Source organism: Nycticebus coucang, chromosome 12 (genome assembly GCF_027406575.1).
Source record: "Nycticebus coucang isolate mNycCou1 chromosome 12, mNycCou1.pri, whole genome shotgun sequence".
Classification (NCBI taxonomy): domain Eukaryota; kingdom Metazoa; phylum Chordata; class Mammalia; order Primates; family Lorisidae; genus Nycticebus; species Nycticebus coucang.
In genome coordinates this window covers 24039278-24057748 of record NC_069791.1, presented here as the reverse complement: position 1 = coordinate 24057748, position 18471 = coordinate 24039278, and the positions used below count along the sequence as shown (strand labels likewise).

Below are 18471 nucleotides of genomic sequence, written 5' to 3'. Positions count from 1 at the left end.
AAATGGTATTATCTGATAAATTTAGATAACATCTCCATTCAAGTTCAAAGAGTAGTTTTTGTTAACATGCCTTAGATTCTTTTGTTTCATCAACTTTTAGCTGAAGTTTACAGTAAATCTACCCTCTGTACTCTTTGGAGCAGTCTTTCAGCTCTAGCCACTGAAATATACCCCACCCTGCATTTTCCTTAGACTGTAGCCTTATAACTCCTAATTCTGCTTTCTTCGTCCCTTTGTCCTTACTCATCTGTCCTACCTCTCATGGGATAAGCAGTGCCTCAACTCTTGTGCCAAATATTCAACAGCACTTCCAAGATTCCAAAATATTGGCTGCCACTGATACTGGTTTCCACTAGATAAAGTAACGATAGTCCTCACCATCATCGCTTGCCACCCAAAGTCAATACTTTGTACCTATTCTGGTCCTAGTTTACTAAATTCCCTCAAAGGTGCACCTGTGGATCATTTTGTGCATGTCCGGATTTTGCTTTTATCCCTGTGCAGTGCTCTCCGTGTCACCCGGAGTAGCTGTAGTTTGTTTCTAGCTGTCCTTATATTTATGGACAAGGAATTTTGACTTTCTCAAGTAAATAGCTACCTCTTCCAAATGATATCTTTTAGCTGTGAAACAGCGTCCCAAACAGTAGATAATATCTCTTTAGCTGATTTCTTTTACTGAAGACATAACTCAAAAGCCTGTTGGTGAATGTGACTAAGAAGTGTGATCATCCAGTCCCAGATGGCCATGGCACAAAGGGCTGTGCCTTCTTTGGACTGTTTACTTTGCTGAATGCACACAGCTCATATCAAAGGAATGTTAACACTTTCCTTTGAAAAGCTATTTTTCAGCAACTCAAAGAAAAGGTGGCTTGCAAATGTGGAGAGCAGAGATACAATAGAGAGCAGGGCCAAGTGATAAGCAGAGCGATGGAAAGGACGGAAGGTCGGTACTTTCAGATGAAAGTTTGGGGTGCTCTTTCTTCTTTATAAATTGGATAAAGACACTAAGGTTGAAAGAATACTAAAGCTTTGGCTACAAGCCTTGCTATCCTGAGGATTCTATCTTCACCACCCTTGTTCAGTTAACATTACCAAAAACCTGAGGTTCTTCCCCTCGTTTCTGCCTCCGCCCCGTTCACCTGGGTACCACACTTCCATCAATATCTCCCATCCTATTCAGTGATTCTACACCCCCGACACATGCCCTTTCCACACACCCAGCCCTGAGTCTCAGAGGAGAATGATTTCATTAAAAAATAATCTAAGAGCCCACAAGATAACAGTAAAAAAGGGAACAGAAATGAAAGTTGGGAGGCCTGATGTCTACTCTTAGTTCTGCCACTAAATGACCAAGTGAATATGGATAAATCACTTCTATTTATAAAAGATGGAGGACAAGTTACACTGTGTATAAAATTCTTTTCCAAATGATTCTAGGAAGTCGATTTTATTAATTTCCTAAAAAAATGCAATCAATATTAAAAATAAAATTGGAGATATGTATTCTGTGTTGAATACCGGAAACCATATCCTTGCTTTCCTTCAATAATTTTAATTTTATAATTACTTGCCGTGTATACATGTATAAAATAGAAAGCCACAACTTTTGCACATTGATCTCCCTCTTCTTTTTTCTGCACAGGACTTTGGTCATGACGCCTTTTAGAAACTGGAAGTAATACACCTCTCTAGCACCACCTCTTAATGTGTCCCTAAGCACCCTTCACTATAGCGACACTAAACTTCTCACCCTCCATATGAACAGCAGCTTCTCCCCGGATCCTTCCCTCTCGTGGCTCATCTCTACTCTGGGCTCATTTCCTCCGTCTTTTCCCTCATATCCATTGCACTGTAATGATTTCTTTATAAGCTTAACCCTCCATCTACATTCTAGACATTTTAAATGGCTGTTGGATGAGAAGAATGTATCACTTGAAAAAGAACAAGCTTTGGAGTAAAAGAAGAGAGAAAAAGTTGGGATCCATTTATGATTCTGATGAATTGTGGCTGAGTGACCTTAAATAAATTCCTTAATGCTAGCTCTGAGTTTTCTCATTTATATAATGAAATTTAAGGTATCTGGTAAATCAATCGACACTACGATCTGAGAAACAGAAGACCCAAAACAAATGGAGAAAGGAGTTTTATGGGCCCTCCTAACTGAAAATTCCAGAGGTTTATTGTTTCAGGTATGACTTCATACAGGAGCTCAAATGATGGCACTAAATTTCAGTGTTTCTCCATCTTTTGGCTTTTATATCCTCTTTTTTGAATCCATCCTCAGGGTCTGTATAATGTGGCAAAACAAAACTTGAAGCTACACGTGATCTACATTCATATGGGTTCAAATACAATAAAAAGGCAAATATTCTTTTTCCCATTCAGTCCCCTGGCTTAGTTCTGGATGTTTGTTCTTAAGTTGAATTTGTATGTAAGTTGGAACAGGTACATTTTCCTATTACTTGTAACAGCGCAAGTTGTACATCAGTCAGATGTTTGTAACTGGGAGACTGGATGTAGTTTCAACGAAAGTCTTAGGCCTGATTTTAATAAGCTTGAGGTGAATTAAATACCCATTCTTGAAATGATCACTACCGCTAGGGAAATAAAATGTACTCATTGGCTAATATTAGTCCTAAGCAAACACATGAACTGGGAAAGAAGAACACGCAATTCTGCAGAAGAAATTTAGGATCATTTTTCTAAAAAGGCAGTGAATAAACACCGGTGGGCCGGAAGTGACTATTCTGCTCTGTTTGACCCTGTCAGATTCTTATCGAATTAAACGAGATATTCACAAAACATTTAGGACAATGCTTTGTACTTCAGAAGTTCCCAGTGCTACACAAGATCCTTAGCACCTAGCAGGCGCTAAGAAAGCAGCAAGTGAGTAAAGTGAATGAGTAAAAAATCTGCTAGTGGAATTATTAGAATGAGTAATTTATAGATAATTTTGCTTTATTTTTACAGTTCATTCTTTGATTGCTTTTATTGTTTGGCAGAGACTACAAGAGAATACGCCACATCTGTTGTTTGTATAGCTTTCTGAACATATTCTACTTCAATACAGTTATACCACAGTACAATACCTGTATAGCAAAAGCAATTGAGCCCACATCCATCCTCTCTACAGTAGTTGACTCATTCAGCAAATGCACGTGGGGCTCACATAAGCCCCCCACACTCTGCCAGTTCTAGCAGTGCGAAGCAAAAGCAGACAAGACATGAGCCTCAAAGAGCAGAACTGTTTTGTTTCATATCTGAGGCTCATGGTATGTAATAATCCATGCATAATAATAAACATAACAGGCAAGGACCTATTTATAGAAAAGCAAAGGGAACACACAAAAGAGTAAGCACCTTAATGAAATATAAATTTGCTAATAAAGAAAAAGAAGTGGTCCTAAGTATCTGTGAAATTTTGATAATTTTAGGAGCCCTACTTCAGGAAGAGTGATGGAGGAAGTAAGCTGAGCTCTGAAAACTGAGAAAGAGTGATATACTATGAAACCAGAGCAAGGCTCCATTGAGAATTGAGGCAGGCTCTCTAAGTTAGAACCTGATCCCAGCTCCACGTGACTTGCTGTGTAACTTTGGACAAGTTACATAAAATTCTCTGTGTGGCGCCTCCTCTTCATATAAAACGGAAATTATAGTAGCTGTGTGTAAGGACTAAGATGACACTGCGTTTAATCCTTATCTTCTCTTCCATGAACTGGTAACATTCCCAACTTGCCTTCCTGTCCTTTAACGCCTCCCACTCACCCATGATACTGCTGCTGAAGTTTCTCAGTGGAAACTCTATTTCCTTTATAAGAGCTCCTCTTTACTTTTTGCCAAATGTTCATTACTTATTATGGTATGGTCATTCTTCCATGATCTGGCCCTTGCCTCTACCTCTGCAGTTTTATTTTTCACCATGACTCCTTATCTAGCCCAGTCTTAAACCCTTAGTTTCAAACACATTAACTACCTAACAGTCATCTAGCGTGACAGTTTTCTATTGCTGTGCCACTATATTGTCAATATTTCTTTATCTGGAAATTTGTTCTCCTTGCCAACCACTAAGATCAATTCTAGTATCTCTTCTAAGATAGTTTTGCTGGATTCTTTTAGTAGCTTTCAACCTAGAGCTGACTAGAGTTCTGAGGTGGTTTTCCTCCACCTCACTCCACATGGAATATATTAATGCTTGTGTGGGTGGGAGCAATGAGAATGATCTAGTAAGGAAATAGAAACTAAAAATGCAAAAGAAGAAGAAATAATTCCATGAGAGAAATTCTTGAAAACTGATAATAACGCTTGAGTGGAGGCACTTGCCTTTGGTAGGAATCAGGACTTTTCTTTCATTGCAGTAGGGAGACAGCCCAGAGTCTTCCTACACACGGAGACAGATGCATGTAGACTGGGGCACTGAGTGGAGGGAAGACGCGGGACTTCCCATTCCATGGTTTCTTTTTCTCCATGAAGTGTGGAATGGGATGGCTCATCAAGTGTGAGGAGAGACGACAGCATAGCAGAGTGGCAGAGAACAGGGGTTTGAAATACCAATCTGGGAGAGTGGAAAGCTGGTGTCCCAATGGTCTGCAAGTGGCCAGTGAGCTATGAGGTGAGGTGATCAATGGAGAATAGGAGTTTCTGTTGGGAATCTGAAGAAAAGCGGAGGAAGTATGGCGTTAGTCTTTTTAGCAGGTGGAAAAGCAACTTGACAAGCAAAGTACTCTGTGATTGTCTGGGCAGCACTGACCACCCATTTTCAATTTATGGTAATGATTTCACAAGGAAAGCAGTCGGGGTGGCCATTGTGGTGTGCGTTTTCCTCCAAGATCGCACAGCTGCTCAAGTGGGGATACGGAGAAATGAATATTGGGGATGAATCACAATTGACTTTTTACTGAGTGATACTGTGGAGGAATAGAATAAGGGAGCTGTGGATTTTATAAAAGATAATTTCACTTAACTATGGATCCCAAGCCGGATCAAGAGAGAGGTGCAGGCCTGAGGGAACTGTTCACAGTGACATTCCAGGCCTAGTAGGAGAGCAGCAGTGCTGGCATGGGAACACAAGAGTGTCCGACTGACCAGCCAGGGAGTGCTTACCCCTGCTATTTTAAAGTAAAGCAACTACAAAAAGGCCATTTGATGAATGATCATCCCTGCACCTTGCTTATGGCATGTTAAACTGTTTTGATCCCTCAAGAACATAAAAGTCATAAAATCCAGCCACAAATGGCCGTGAAGAGTTAGTGATGCCCTTAGAAAGCTAATAAATGACCATTTTAATGTCCACTAAAAACTTAAGTCGGTTATTAAAAATTTCTAGATTCTTAAGAAAATAAACTACATGATGTTAACACCTAAAAGTAACTAGTTTCCACCAACGATACAATAAGCAAGATAGGGAAGCAGGAAAAACCCTATCTGATACAGACAGAAGTGCTTCCCTGGTCCTTTGCATGCCTTTGTTCCTGGTTCTAATCTGGACAGAGCGCTGTGGAGCGTAAGCCCGTTCTAGGACAGGTTTCCACGTGTTGGGCTTGGTTCCCTACTATCAGAGCAGAAATAAGGATACAACGTTTACAGATGACTTCTCACTCACCTTAATTTTACGCTTCTCATTTCTATTCCTAGTCCAAAATTCATCACATCAACTATTGATTACTAGCATTATGAAACCATTTCCTCCCCAACTAACCATGCAGGCAAAGTTAATATTTATTTGTTTGTTAAGATATAAAACCGACTCCAAAAGGTCCTTTATGACTTCCTAGGGTGATCCACAGCCCCCGGAGAGAATGCATTTAGCCTAAGTCTAGAAAACTGTGACACTTTATTTCCCTAAGAAGCCAGAATCTAATTCTAAGAATGGGAACTTGGGAATTAAAAGATGGCAACATTTCACAATGTCAAGGGGAAAGAAGTGGTTGAATAAGGAGGTAAGGGTGTTAGCAAAAATACATGACCATGAGCTTTAGTTTTTACCTGTGATGTCTCTACAGAATATGATCTAATTATTAGATGGGGTGACATGCTATGAAAAATATTTGGAGTTGGAGTATAAAAGTCTGAAAAGTTTTTGTCATAGGGATTTGGGTAGTCCAGGAATTTTGTTATTTATTTCTTAACTAAGTTTTATACCTAGCTTCCATTATGCAGTAGATAAAGATCTTAAAAAATGTTCTTGTAGTAGATTAGGCTTTCTTTAACTGGGAAGGTTAACATTTTTATATTTCCCACTTGATTGTTTTTTAATGAAATGTTTCATTGGAACAACTAAGCAAAGTATTTCACTAGTTACCAACCAAATGTAACAAAATATAAGACAATGTATGATTAAGACAAAGCTTGTGTAAAAATGTATGTTTGTCTAATAGAGAGGATAAATAAAATAAAGGCAAATATAATGACACAATAGAGTTCTCTCTTCCCTGATTATCAAATGATATAAATAAGCACCCTATGTAGCCTGGGTTCTTCCTCAGGCTTGAGTAATGCTGATCACATCTGAATTTTCTCATTCAGAGGAAAAACTCTATCTACAGCATGGGCCTTAGAGTTCTATACAGTTTGGGAATAATTTTGCTTAAAACACCAGTGTGAATAGTGTCAAGCCTTGTTTTGTTGTTGTTGTTGTTGTTGTTGTTGTTGTTTTCCAGCCAGAGATTTCTATCTAGGAAGCAAAATTCTTTTTTTCTTTTTAAGTTTCTTGTTCTTCCCTAGACTCAATCATAAAAAATATACACAGTACTATAATATGAGGTCTGACAATTAAATTTGCAAACTTACCATGGTGCACTTACATTGGCAGCACTGTACAGACAACTCAGTAAGGTTTCATAACCTCAGCATTCCACAGTCTCACAGCTGTGTTTGTGTCAATGTGTGGCAGTGTTGTGCTGAGCAGCATTTATTACTGTTTTTCTGTGGTTTTGTGTGCCATCCAAAGAATGTCAGGCTTGAATGAGAGCCATGAAAAAACATTACATTTCTTTTTAAACTTGGCAAGAGTGGAAGTGAAATCAGGGCTATGATAGTCCAAGTTGATGGGGATAATGCCATGAAGAAAAAAAGCAGTGCACTAGTAGATTAAATGTTTTGCTGAGTGTTTTGCTGAGAGGAGAGAAATCGTCACTGATGAAGAGAGGTCAGAGCAGCCCATAATGAGCAAAACTATCAAAAACATTGGAAAATATATCAAGTTGTGTATCAAAGTCTTTAACTGTAGGAAGCATCGCAAACCAAGTAAACATTGATAGAAAGAAGTTAGGAAAATCTTAACTGAAAATTTTGGCATGATAAAAGTATGTGCAGAAATGATCCCAAAGGAGCTCACTGATGAACAAAAGAAAGGAGAGTGTAAATACACTAAGAACTTCTGGAGAGATAAGGTGTTGTTTGGGCCATGTCATCACTGGTGTTGAAACATAGGCAGATATGACCCTGAAACAAAGCATCAAAGTGCACAGTAGAAGTCACCAGTTCTCCACAACCGATAAAGTTCCGTCAGTCCAAATCAAGAGTCCAAACAACGTTGCTAACCTTTATTGCTATCAGAGGGATTGTTCACTATCAATTTGTACTTACTGGACAGTTAACTAGGTTTACTATTTGAAATGCTGAGTGAAAAAGTTAGACAAAAATGATCTGAACTTTTCACCAATAACTCTTGGCTCTTGCAACATGGCAATGCACCAACTCACACAGCACTGTTGATGAGGGAGTTTCTGGCCAGTCAACAGAGTTGTATTGGAACACCTCCCTATTCATCTTACTTGGCCCCCAATGACTTTTTCTTTACCTGAAGATAAAGGAAGTATTGAAAGGAAGATATTTTGATGATATTTAGGACATCAAAGACAGTACGATCACAGTCCTGATGGCCATTCCAGAAAAAGAGTTCCAAAATTGCTTTGAAGGGTAGAATAGGCACTGGCATCAGTGCACAGCTTTTCAAGGGAAGTACCTCAAAGGTAACTATAGTGCTATTCAGCAGTGAGGTATATATCACTTTTTCTAGGACAAGTTCGTGGATTTAATTGTCAGTCCTCATATATGTAAATTTATGTAAAAATCCTATTCTGTGACCAGAAGGGTTTTTCGAAGCAACTTTATTAACCAGCTTTAATCTTCTACTCTACTCTCAATCTACACAGAATCCTTCTGTCACCAAATTAGACACTGCAGTTTGATTTTTTTAAGAGACTTCAGACTCCTTCCCAGAACACAGCATCTTGAAGCACATTTCAGTCACAATGAATGTCGTTTCACCAGGTGTGTGAAGTGATGCTTTCACTCCAGTCACAGATGACTTATGGATGGTTAGCTCTGCCATCCGTGCCGGCTGGACTTTGATTTGTATATGCCCGTGAATCGTCTCCGTGGAGAAAATGTACAGAGGTAGCATTTCACTTTTATGTTTTTCATCAAACAGCTTCCTACTGACAGAGGGAAAGGTATGAAAGTTGTTAGGGGGAAAACATCCTCTATTACCAGGAGGTTGTTTCTTCAGAAGTCAGAGGCTTGTGTGCCCTGTGAAGGGAATACTTAATTAAGCCTGTTCTGGAGAATTCCTTTCAGATAATCAGAGTCTTTACAAAGCCACCTTTGCCTCACACAAACAAAATGGTCTACAAGTAGCTGCTTGTAAGTTATTTTGTCATGGAATTAAAGGATGTTTGATTCTAAAATGTATGCTTCTGTGTACCAATATGAAATGCGTGGTGTCTGTGACATTCTCCACCAACGTAAGGAATATAAGTTCACACCCTCGGCATGGGTCTTAGGTGGTTTGTGGGATCCAGAAAAATCTCCCTTGGGCCTTTCTCAGTGCCTGAATTCTGCCTGCCAAAAAGTTAGTTCTTTGAATTAAGGCTTTCTGGTCAAACTTTATGGGCCAAACCCTGATTGGGTCACATGATTCATGATGATCCTTTTACGAGATATTTATCAATTATCTTTGTGTTTCAAGAGCAACTTGGTTTGGGGTTTTCTTTTGTTTTGGTTTTGGTTTGGAGACAGAGTCTCACTTTGTCATCCTGGGTAGAGTTCCAGGGCATCATAGCTCACAGCAACCTCAAACTCAGGGGCTCAAGCTGGCTTCAGCATCTCCATAGCTAAAACTACAGGTGCCCACCACAATGCCTGGCTACTCACGAGCTATTTGTAAGAGAGTAAACTAAAGCAAAGGCAAGTTGAAGTTTACCAAGACCTTTTGGAGAGGCGAGATGGGGTTTGGGACCATCTTATCACTGGTATTGAAATGTGGGTGTACCAATTTGACCCTGAAACAAAGCGTCAAATATCAGGTCTTGCTCTGGGACAGGCACAATGACAAACCTAAAAGACTCAGCCCTCGGGGACTCTGGGCAGCTAGAAGGAAATATAAGGGTGTGGAGTACCTAAGAAACAAGGGATATTGAAAACAAAGATTATGTGGATAACTTGGAGACCTCTTTCAGTTTTACTTAGCTTTATCATGATGAAAATATTGAAAAGTTACTTCAACCGCAGATCAGTTTCTTTTCTTCTGTGATTCTTGGATAGATGCTTTGATTTGTAGTATTAAAGTCTTACAGGTGGATTCTGCCCTTTTCATTTTAATAGATTCATTCCATTTTATTGTGAGACAGTTTGATATGCATCTTCCAAACAGGCACCACCAAAGTCAAGGTACTCCCTTGAAAATGTGGAGAAAACACTCAAAAAAGAATAGCTTCTCGGAAAAATGTCTTTGCATGGTATGGGCGTTTCTCTTGTGTTTCGGCAGGATGTTGAAAATCTGGATTTCAGGTTTTTTGTTTTTGTGTTTTTTTTGAGACAGAGTTTTACTCTGTCTCCCTGGGGTTGACTGCCATGGTGTCATAGCTCACAGCAACCTCAAACTCTTGGGCTCAAGCAATCCCCTTGCCTCAGCCCCCTAACTAGCTGGGACTATAGGCACTCACCACAACATTGGCTTTTTTTTAGAGATAGAGTCTGGCTCTTGCTCAGGCTGGTCTCAGACTCCTGAACTCAAGAAATCCACACACCTCAGCATCTCAGAGTGCTGTGATTTGAGGCGTGAGCCACCACTCCTGGCCTTGAATTTCTGTTTTGACTGTGGCTCTTCATTTGCCCTGATTTAAATGTCCCAGTCTCAGCTCTTTATGAAGTGTGCAGATTTCCCTACAGGTCTCCGAGGAGTCACTAAGAGGCTCTGTAACTATACACCTTGTTGCTATAATTGATGCTCTTTTTTTGCTGCAATTCCTTCTTAACATTACAATTTTAGTTAAGTATTCTTTCCCGCTGGAGGCATTAATTAGTCCCAGTTTTGAAAAACCTTTTCTTGGTATGTACATTTTTGCTTCTAGTACCAAATCATGTCACTGTTTCCTAGTCTTTGTCTAGATGAAAGAATTTTTTTACATGTTTTCCTTACCATTCAGCATATACCACACATAGGATAATTTATAGTGTTACCCACCAGTCAGAAAGTTAGCATTCTTCATCGTTCCACGCATTTCACCAATTTGTGATACTCGTCTCAGGGTAGAGGATTTAAATTTAGTCTTATTTGCTCTTTATTAGCTGTGAAATTATTGGTCACTGAGGTTTATGAGAGCAAATCCCCTTGTTAAGGAGTTACCGTGTTTTATAGCATATCATCGAAAAAGTGGTTATTATCCCGTGACAAAGACTTCACTGAAATATGAAATTGAAAGGCAGGATATTTCTTCAAATGCAGCGGAGTGTTCTGAGAAACACTCTTTTATTTGAAGTTAAGTAAATTTTTCTTTAGTGATACTTTATGTAAAGATACAGTTTATGTCTTAGCCCATTCAGACTATTATAATAAATAACCATAAACCGGGTGGTATATAAAAAATGGAAACTTATTTCTCACATTTCAGGCTGTTAGGAAGTCCAAGATAAAGGCACCAGCAGATTCCCTGTGGTTGAGAGCCTGTTTCCTTGTAGAAGGCTTCCTCTCTCTGGGTCCTCAAGTGGTGGAAGGGTTGCGATAGCCCTTCAGGCTTCCTTTAGGAGGGCACTAATCCCATTCCTGAGGGCTCAGCCCTTACGACATCATCACCTCCCAAAGCCCCCACCTCCTAGTACCATCTCCCTGGGGGTTAGGATTTCAACATAGGAGTTTTGAGGAACACAACATATTTAGACTATAGCACTCTATTGTTATCAAACTTCATAATCTTCGCACACACAGACACACACACGTGTATATACACACATCAGAGAGAAATGACTACTTAATTATTATAGTACAAAAAGCTATGTACAGAAGGAAAGGTTTTGAAATAAAATCAAAACCCACACAGAGACCATCCCTGTTCTAAGTACTACTAGAAAAAAAGCATTAAGCAGACAGACAAATTCAGCACTCTCACAGAGCCTAAGTTCTAGAAAGTGATGCAGACTTCACTTCCAAATTAAATATACTTTGTTCTTCCTCACCTGATTATCTGCTAAAGGGTCTCATATTCTCCATCCAGTAGGAATCAGTTCTCCATGTTTAGTGCAATAATTTGTGTTTTAATGCTTAGAATTATGTGATCTATCCTAAAGTCATCTGCTTCCGAAAGTAGTAAAAGTCCATTTCATTATACAAAAATGAAATGCACTGAAATTTATTATTATTTTACTGAACATAAATCAGGAAATAGATTCAATATACATTACCTTAGGATTGACATTTCAAGCCCCTTAGCTATGTGTTTCTGTAAATGTATTTTCTTGTTCATTTACTGCTGTGTTTTGAATCATTGCCTCTGCCCCAGATGGCTGTTGATGTCTCTCCCTTGAGCCTGGATGAAACCATTTCTCTCCAAGGCCAAGAGTTTCTACAAAATAATAGAAAACCTTGGCTTGACCTACACAAAACACTTGCTCATTATCATGTTGTATAGAATTCAAAAGCAGAATCGGTAGAAAGAATTCAGTATAGTCCCCTTTTTTTAATTTGAAGTTACTTGGTTTTATTAAAATACAAGTAAGAACATAGTGACTCAACGTTTTTATGAACATTTTGCTCCCTACCTTCACACTCTTAAATAGGTTATTGATCCCAGTTTATTGATGTATCCACATTTGACTTATATACATTGTGTAATTTTTAAAGACTTTAAGTTGATGACTTAATACAAAAAACAAATGCACACCTCCACTACCATGGAAATATGAAATATTGTCTTGACCATGTATAAATCCTCATTTAAGGTAAATTTTAATACTGCTGGTAACAAAAGTCAGTTTCCAATGTTGAGCAATAATTATTGAAACTGCCCAGGGTGACCCATAGAATAGCAGGGCATTCTCTCCATTCTGCCGTGGGGTTCCTCTCTGACACGAATGTCGTTCTGTGCGTGTTCTCTCAGGAGGTCGAATTGTGCCGTGTCAGCAGTCAAGAGAAGCTGGGCCTGACAGTCTGTTACCGAACAGATGATGAGGAAGACTCCGGCATTTATGTCAGCGAGGTAAGAAATGCCATGAGGGGATGGGAGGGGAGGGAGACTGGGGCGGAATGGAGTCAAATGACTCACCAGGAGAAAATCCTTCAGACGCTTGAATGTGAAGGATTGGCCATGTTCCAATACATGTCACTTTCAATTAGGAAAGTAAATTATGCTGCCCAAGTAATGTAATTATTATCAGCTTGTTTAATGTGGATGCTTTCCCCCGGAATCCCAGCAAGGAAAAGTGCAAAAATGGTAACACCGCTTCAATTTGAATAAGTTCCCATGAGGATTCAGAAAGTCAAGGAAAATGTTTGATCTGCACACATCTGTCCTTCCATCCCATAGTTTTGACTTCTGTTAATAGCAGCATTGACTGTTTAAAATTATCATTCACAATAATCACGTCTTTTACTTTGCTGATGAGATTGAGAAATGTGAACACCCAAGAAGTGCATCCATTAGTTTGTTTTAGTCAACCTTATAATCACTTTTAAGAAGTGAGGTACTTCAGCGTTAAGACACCGTTTGTGTTAATTACTTTGAAAAACTGTGAAGCAAGATTTATTAACATAGACGATATTTTAAAATCCCCAGAAGCATTATTTTATAAGTGGGAAGGTATGTTTAATTATATATATAATTGCATAATTATATATATGCCATCAAAAATTATACAATACACATACAAATATATATATACGTGTGTATATACATTGAATCTAACTCCCTCCATATGTATATATGTGTATAAACTAGTACTAATTGTTCTATGCTGTTGCAAGTTTTCTTGAAAACATTAGCTAACATACTAAACTTTAGCTTCTTCAACTGGAAAGGGTATAACGATTTTTATCTCATTGTTTTTACAAAATTGCTTAGAATATGAAAGAGGTAATGTAATTAATGGACTCAGGTAACTATACAGCTCTATAAGTGTAAACTTTTACCTTTTTCACTTTAAAAAGAATGTACTGACTGGTTTCTCCCATGGAAAAATCTCTCTACAGATATTTGACTTACATACTTTTTTAAATGTACAACTAGGATAATCCCTCGGATTAAGGTGAGGAAGTACAAGGAAAAACCTGTTGGATTATGTTTTGTGATATCTGCAGAGGTAGAAAGATAGAAGTTTAGTATTAGTTTGATTCTAGTTCTAAAGACAACATTTTATGCTGTGAAGGGCTTTTAAATGGGATACAATTTACGATCATCTCTCATTTCCTTCCAGTAAATCTCTATTTACTATTTAAATATGTCAAATTAGGAACTTCATTTTTCAGGGAAGGTAAGGAAGCCACAGGATCTGAACACATGTGTGGAAGGCATGTCTTCCTTGTACCTCTTGTATATAATTACACCATGTTTTGTTCTTGATTGATTACTCAAGGCTCAGGAATTAGATAGCACTCCTAATAAAAAAGTAGTATCTAACATCTGGACGGGATAGATCAACCTCATGTACACTTGAAATACTTTTCTTGAATAAAGCTTGAATGCAACAACCTAAATAATTAGTCTGAGGCTATCATGTGAAATCTGATAGACAGAATCACCCCTAAGCCTTCATTCAAGTTTGAAATATTAAAATATTGATAAGATGCTAATAGACCCTTAAATATCTATTTATTCTAAAATAATTTATAGTTAAAACACTTCACCCTCTGTGTAAAGTGGTGCTGAATAACTAAATGTGTCAATAGGATTTTTTTGTTTATTGAGCAATATACATTGTAAATCTCTTTATAAATTAATGTGCTCATGAGACAGAAATCCCTTTAATAAACATGGACTTACGGTATAGCTATCAGCTTTTCTAAGACAGCTAGGGCAATATTTAAAAGTCACCTCAGTAGGAAGTAAATTTCCTGGGTCAGATAATCCTAGTATTAACATCATCTCATGTCAGCTGAATACTGCATCCGACAGTTGGGGTACAGAAATGAGTGAATGAATGTAAAAAAAAGAAGGGAAAAAGAAAGGAAGGAAAGTTTGGAGAGCAAGAGGAGGAATAGTAGGGAAAATGGTCATCAGATTAAGTTTAGTTATATTCTCCCTACGTATTATTGTTTATTCTAAAACAGTTCATTTACATTTTCAGAACAGGTGATTTTTGGTGGCGTAAAATGTGACATGCATTGTCATAAATCAGTAGAAAAATTTGAAGCAAAGTTTAAAATTTTTTAATCATGTTTTTAATTTCTTGAGAGGCCATTGTACATCAGGTTGAAGATGTGTGTCCTTTCCCCTACAGGTGGATCCAAATAGCATTGCTGCCAAAGATGGCCGAATTCGAGAAGGGGATCGTATTTTGCAAGTATGTGGTGTGGTTATTTTCTAAGTTTCACATTGTCTGTCCAACTGTTTTTATTTTATTTTGTATCTTATAAAATATTAGAGAAAAGAATTTGTCTTTGCTTTGGGTTATTAATATCTACAAAATAAAAAAACCTGTCATTTAAACCTCTTAAAGTTAAGGATGATGCCATTTATTAAGAGTTACTAGCTGGGCGGCACTGTGGCTCAAAGGAGTAGGGCACCAGCCCCAAATACTGGAGGTGGTGGGTTCAAACCCAGCCCTGGCCAAAAACTGCAATAAATAAATAAATAAATAAATAAATAAATAAAAAGAGTTATTAGCTAATCATTACTAGTTCAGATACAGTATCTGGAGTCAGATTACATTATCTCCACTTCCAACTCACCATTTCCTTGGGCACATCATTTAACCTCCTCTCATCATAAGCCCATTTTGTCATCATAAATATGGTAATAATAGCCTGCTATTGGTGTGCATGTTAAATTGGATTGTTCGGGGTGGCAGGTTCAAACCTGGCTCTGGCCAAAAATTGCAAAAAAAACCAAATAAATAGATCAATGGGATTGTTCATGTCATACGCAGTGCATGATAAGTGCTTACTAAACAATGGCCATTATCCCTAGCAGCATCCGTTATTGCTACCTTTCCCAAAATAAATTAGGTAAACATGAATCTCAATGTTCCTTTACCATGTGAAATTCTAGAATTTAGAATAATTTTCAACTACAGTCATGTGGTACTTAATACATTCTGAGAAATGCATCCTTAGGCGATTTTGGCCAGTCACACCACACAGTGACTTACACATCCCTAGGCTACTACACACCTGGTCTGGGGGATGTGGCCAGTTTCCTGGGCTGCAAACCTGGACAGCATGTTATTGTACTGGATATTGCAGGTGAGGACTTTTGTATCTAAACGTCATTAAACATAGAAAAGATACAGCAAAAATATGGTATTATAATTTTATGGGACTGTCGTCATAATATATGCAGTACGTGGTTGACTAAAGGTTGTTATGCAGTTCATGGCTGTATTTACTAATGAGTTCCTGGGGCCAGGTGGCACAGAATGTGTTATTTTCCCCACATGGAAATGTGAAAACATGCAGACTGATTAAATTTTAGTTTAATGAGAGACATGGTAAGCAGATCATCGGAGGATACGCATGGGCTTGGAAAGAGAGTTTCAGGCCAAATCAGAAATAACCGAAAGCCAGTTTCTGTCCTGAACCTTCCCCGGCTTGCTCTGTCCTTTCTGAGTCTCAAAAAAGGCTGGAGAAAGACACCCAGGCTCCCCAGCTCCTGTGTTCAGATTAACCCCCAAGTAAGAACAGGGGCCCCTTTCACTGCTGATCAGTGTGAAACAGAGAGGAGGATTTGAATGATAAATTGAGGGGGTGACAAGCTGTTAACATGTTCTGCGCAACTTTTAGTCAGCGTGGCAGATCTAGAGTTCTCATTTCTCCTTGCTGGAGACAGACCCCTGGAGGGCGTTTCTCTGGATTTAACACTGCCAGGAACAAGGGCTTTAAAAAATAGACACTAGACAAATGTCATCCCAGGCTGGGTGCTCTTTCCCTGTGTAATTAGGGAGCCACAGAAGATCCTGGTGCAGAGTGACATCCTCATGATCGAGGGCCCAGCCTTCTGCTGCTCTCTGCCTTCCTCGCAGCAACACTCCCCGAGTCACCTCACTTCTTCACCTGTCTTTTCTTCAGCTACACACCAGACAACCCCTTTCTGGGGTGGCTGTTGTATCGCGGACTCTCTGCTAATGTTCCAATTAGGAAAGAATAAAAAGTACGAACTAGAGATCTTTTGGTGTCCACTGGTTTACCTCAAGTGTATGTAATTTCTGCTTCCCCCTAAATGGTAACATGTTAAAAAAAAAAAAAAAAAAGGAATCATATCTGTCATCTATCCAGGGAGGGAAGAGGGGATCAGGAAACCAAGACATGGTCTGGTTTTATCTTAACTGTTGTGGCTCCTCTCACACAAACACATGAATCACTCAGTGAATGAAACAAAGGTGTTCAGTGGAAAGAATGGTAGGAAAGGGGATGAAAACTTACAGGAGAGCTTGACTCAGGTAGCCTCATTAAGAAATTACGGAGACCATTTTACTATCATCCAGATAAGGAAACCTTCAAAAGTGTGTTATTATTTCTTTTTAATTTTGAAATAATCTGTATATGTCTTGGTCATGTTGTTAACATCTCCAGTTAAGCATAGTGAAAAGAATCTCTTCGGATGCCCAGGGTCACATTATACCCAGCAGTCATTACACAATGCGGTTAATGGGGTAAAATGACTGAAAGGTCTGGGAGATTTGTGCCCAGACATTAAATAACTCTGGCTACATCTTCTGATGTACTGGGTCTATATATTTTGTCATTTTTCTTCCTCTCCTTTTTGGTGTTGCCAGCTATCACTTTTTCCTCTTACCATCAACTCCCCGCACCTCTCACCGCCCACTGTCCCTGGCTTCCTTCCTAGTTTCCTATTACCAGCTTGCCCACAGGTTAGCTGTACAAACACAGCTATTAAAACTACATCTATTAGTTCTGTGGGCAGAGCTGGATGTAAATAAAATGCATGTGTTTCTTATTTGGATATTATATGTCTCAGCACTTTCAAATTTTTACCTAAATTGTTGGCAGGTAAATTTTCAGAGAAAATTATCTGCTGCATAATAAGGCATTCCTTAATGGAGTTGACTCATTGAAGAAACAATAGCAGGATTACTAAAGGACTATTTCTTGCCAGATTGCTTTACATCATGTGACAAATGCTTCACACTTAATGAGTAAATATGAGTCACATGAAAAAGCCTAGAATTCAATTCTGTTAGCACACATCAGAAACAAAGAATCTTAAGGGTGAGGGGGAAATTATGTTAAGTAAAACTGTGACAAAATTGTACCCAAAGACAAATAGTTCCCATATGGCTGATGAGGAGATTATGGGATGAGCAATTAATGATTCCTTTCCCAGGATGATAGGAGCAGGGGAGGCAGAGGCTTTGCTTCTTACCCTTGAAGTTTCTCAGCTAGCTTTTATTTCAGTGAAGCTCTTTAGAGCAATTGAGGTTTTAATTTTCTGTTCAGGATGACCTGAACAGAATATGTGCATGGTCTTGCCCTCATTGTGTAGCTGAACTTTTCTTAATGTAGCATCCAACAGGCCTGTTAGGTGAATTCACCCAGTGATATCACACGTGTACACACACACACACAGAGGGACTGACAGAGGGTAGGGATCATGGAGAAGAGAAGCCAGAACCAACTTCATGAGACCATTTCTGATCCTGATGCATCTTTTGGTCTGTAAGGAAAACTCTTCATTTCTTTTTTTTTTTTTTAATAGAGACAGTCTCACTTTATGGCCCTCGGTAGAGTGCCATGGCCTCACACAGCTCACAGCAACCTCCAACTCCTGGGCTTAAGCGATTCTCTTGCCTTAGCCTCCCGAGTAGCTGGGACTACAGGCGCCGGCCACAACGCCCGGCTATTTTTTGATTGCAGTTCAGCCGGGGCCGGGTTTGAACCCGCCACCCTCGGTATATGGGGCCGGCATCTTACCGACTGAGCCACAGGCACCGCCCAACTCTTCATTTCTTGACAGTTCTAACTGCTGTGTCATTGCTAGAAACTTCTATCAAATGTGTCCACTGGAATGAATCTGAGGACATTCT

At 38.9% G+C, this 18471-nt stretch overlaps 1 protein-coding gene across 2 annotated transcripts in view; it reads left to right on the top strand.

The window, feature by feature from the left end:
- PDZRN4 (PDZ domain containing ring finger 4) overlaps positions 1 to 18471 on the top strand; it is a 376475-nt gene that overhangs the window by 342120 nt on the left and 15884 nt on the right. For both annotated transcript variants that reach the window (XM_053557729.1, XM_053557730.1), the window contains 2 exons: positions 12375 to 12473; positions 14710 to 14772. In XM_053557729.1, coding sequence (XP_053413704.1) covers positions 12375 to 12473; positions 14710 to 14772 — 162 coding nt within the window. The remainder of the gene's footprint in view (positions 1 to 12374; positions 12474 to 14709; positions 14773 to 18471) is intronic.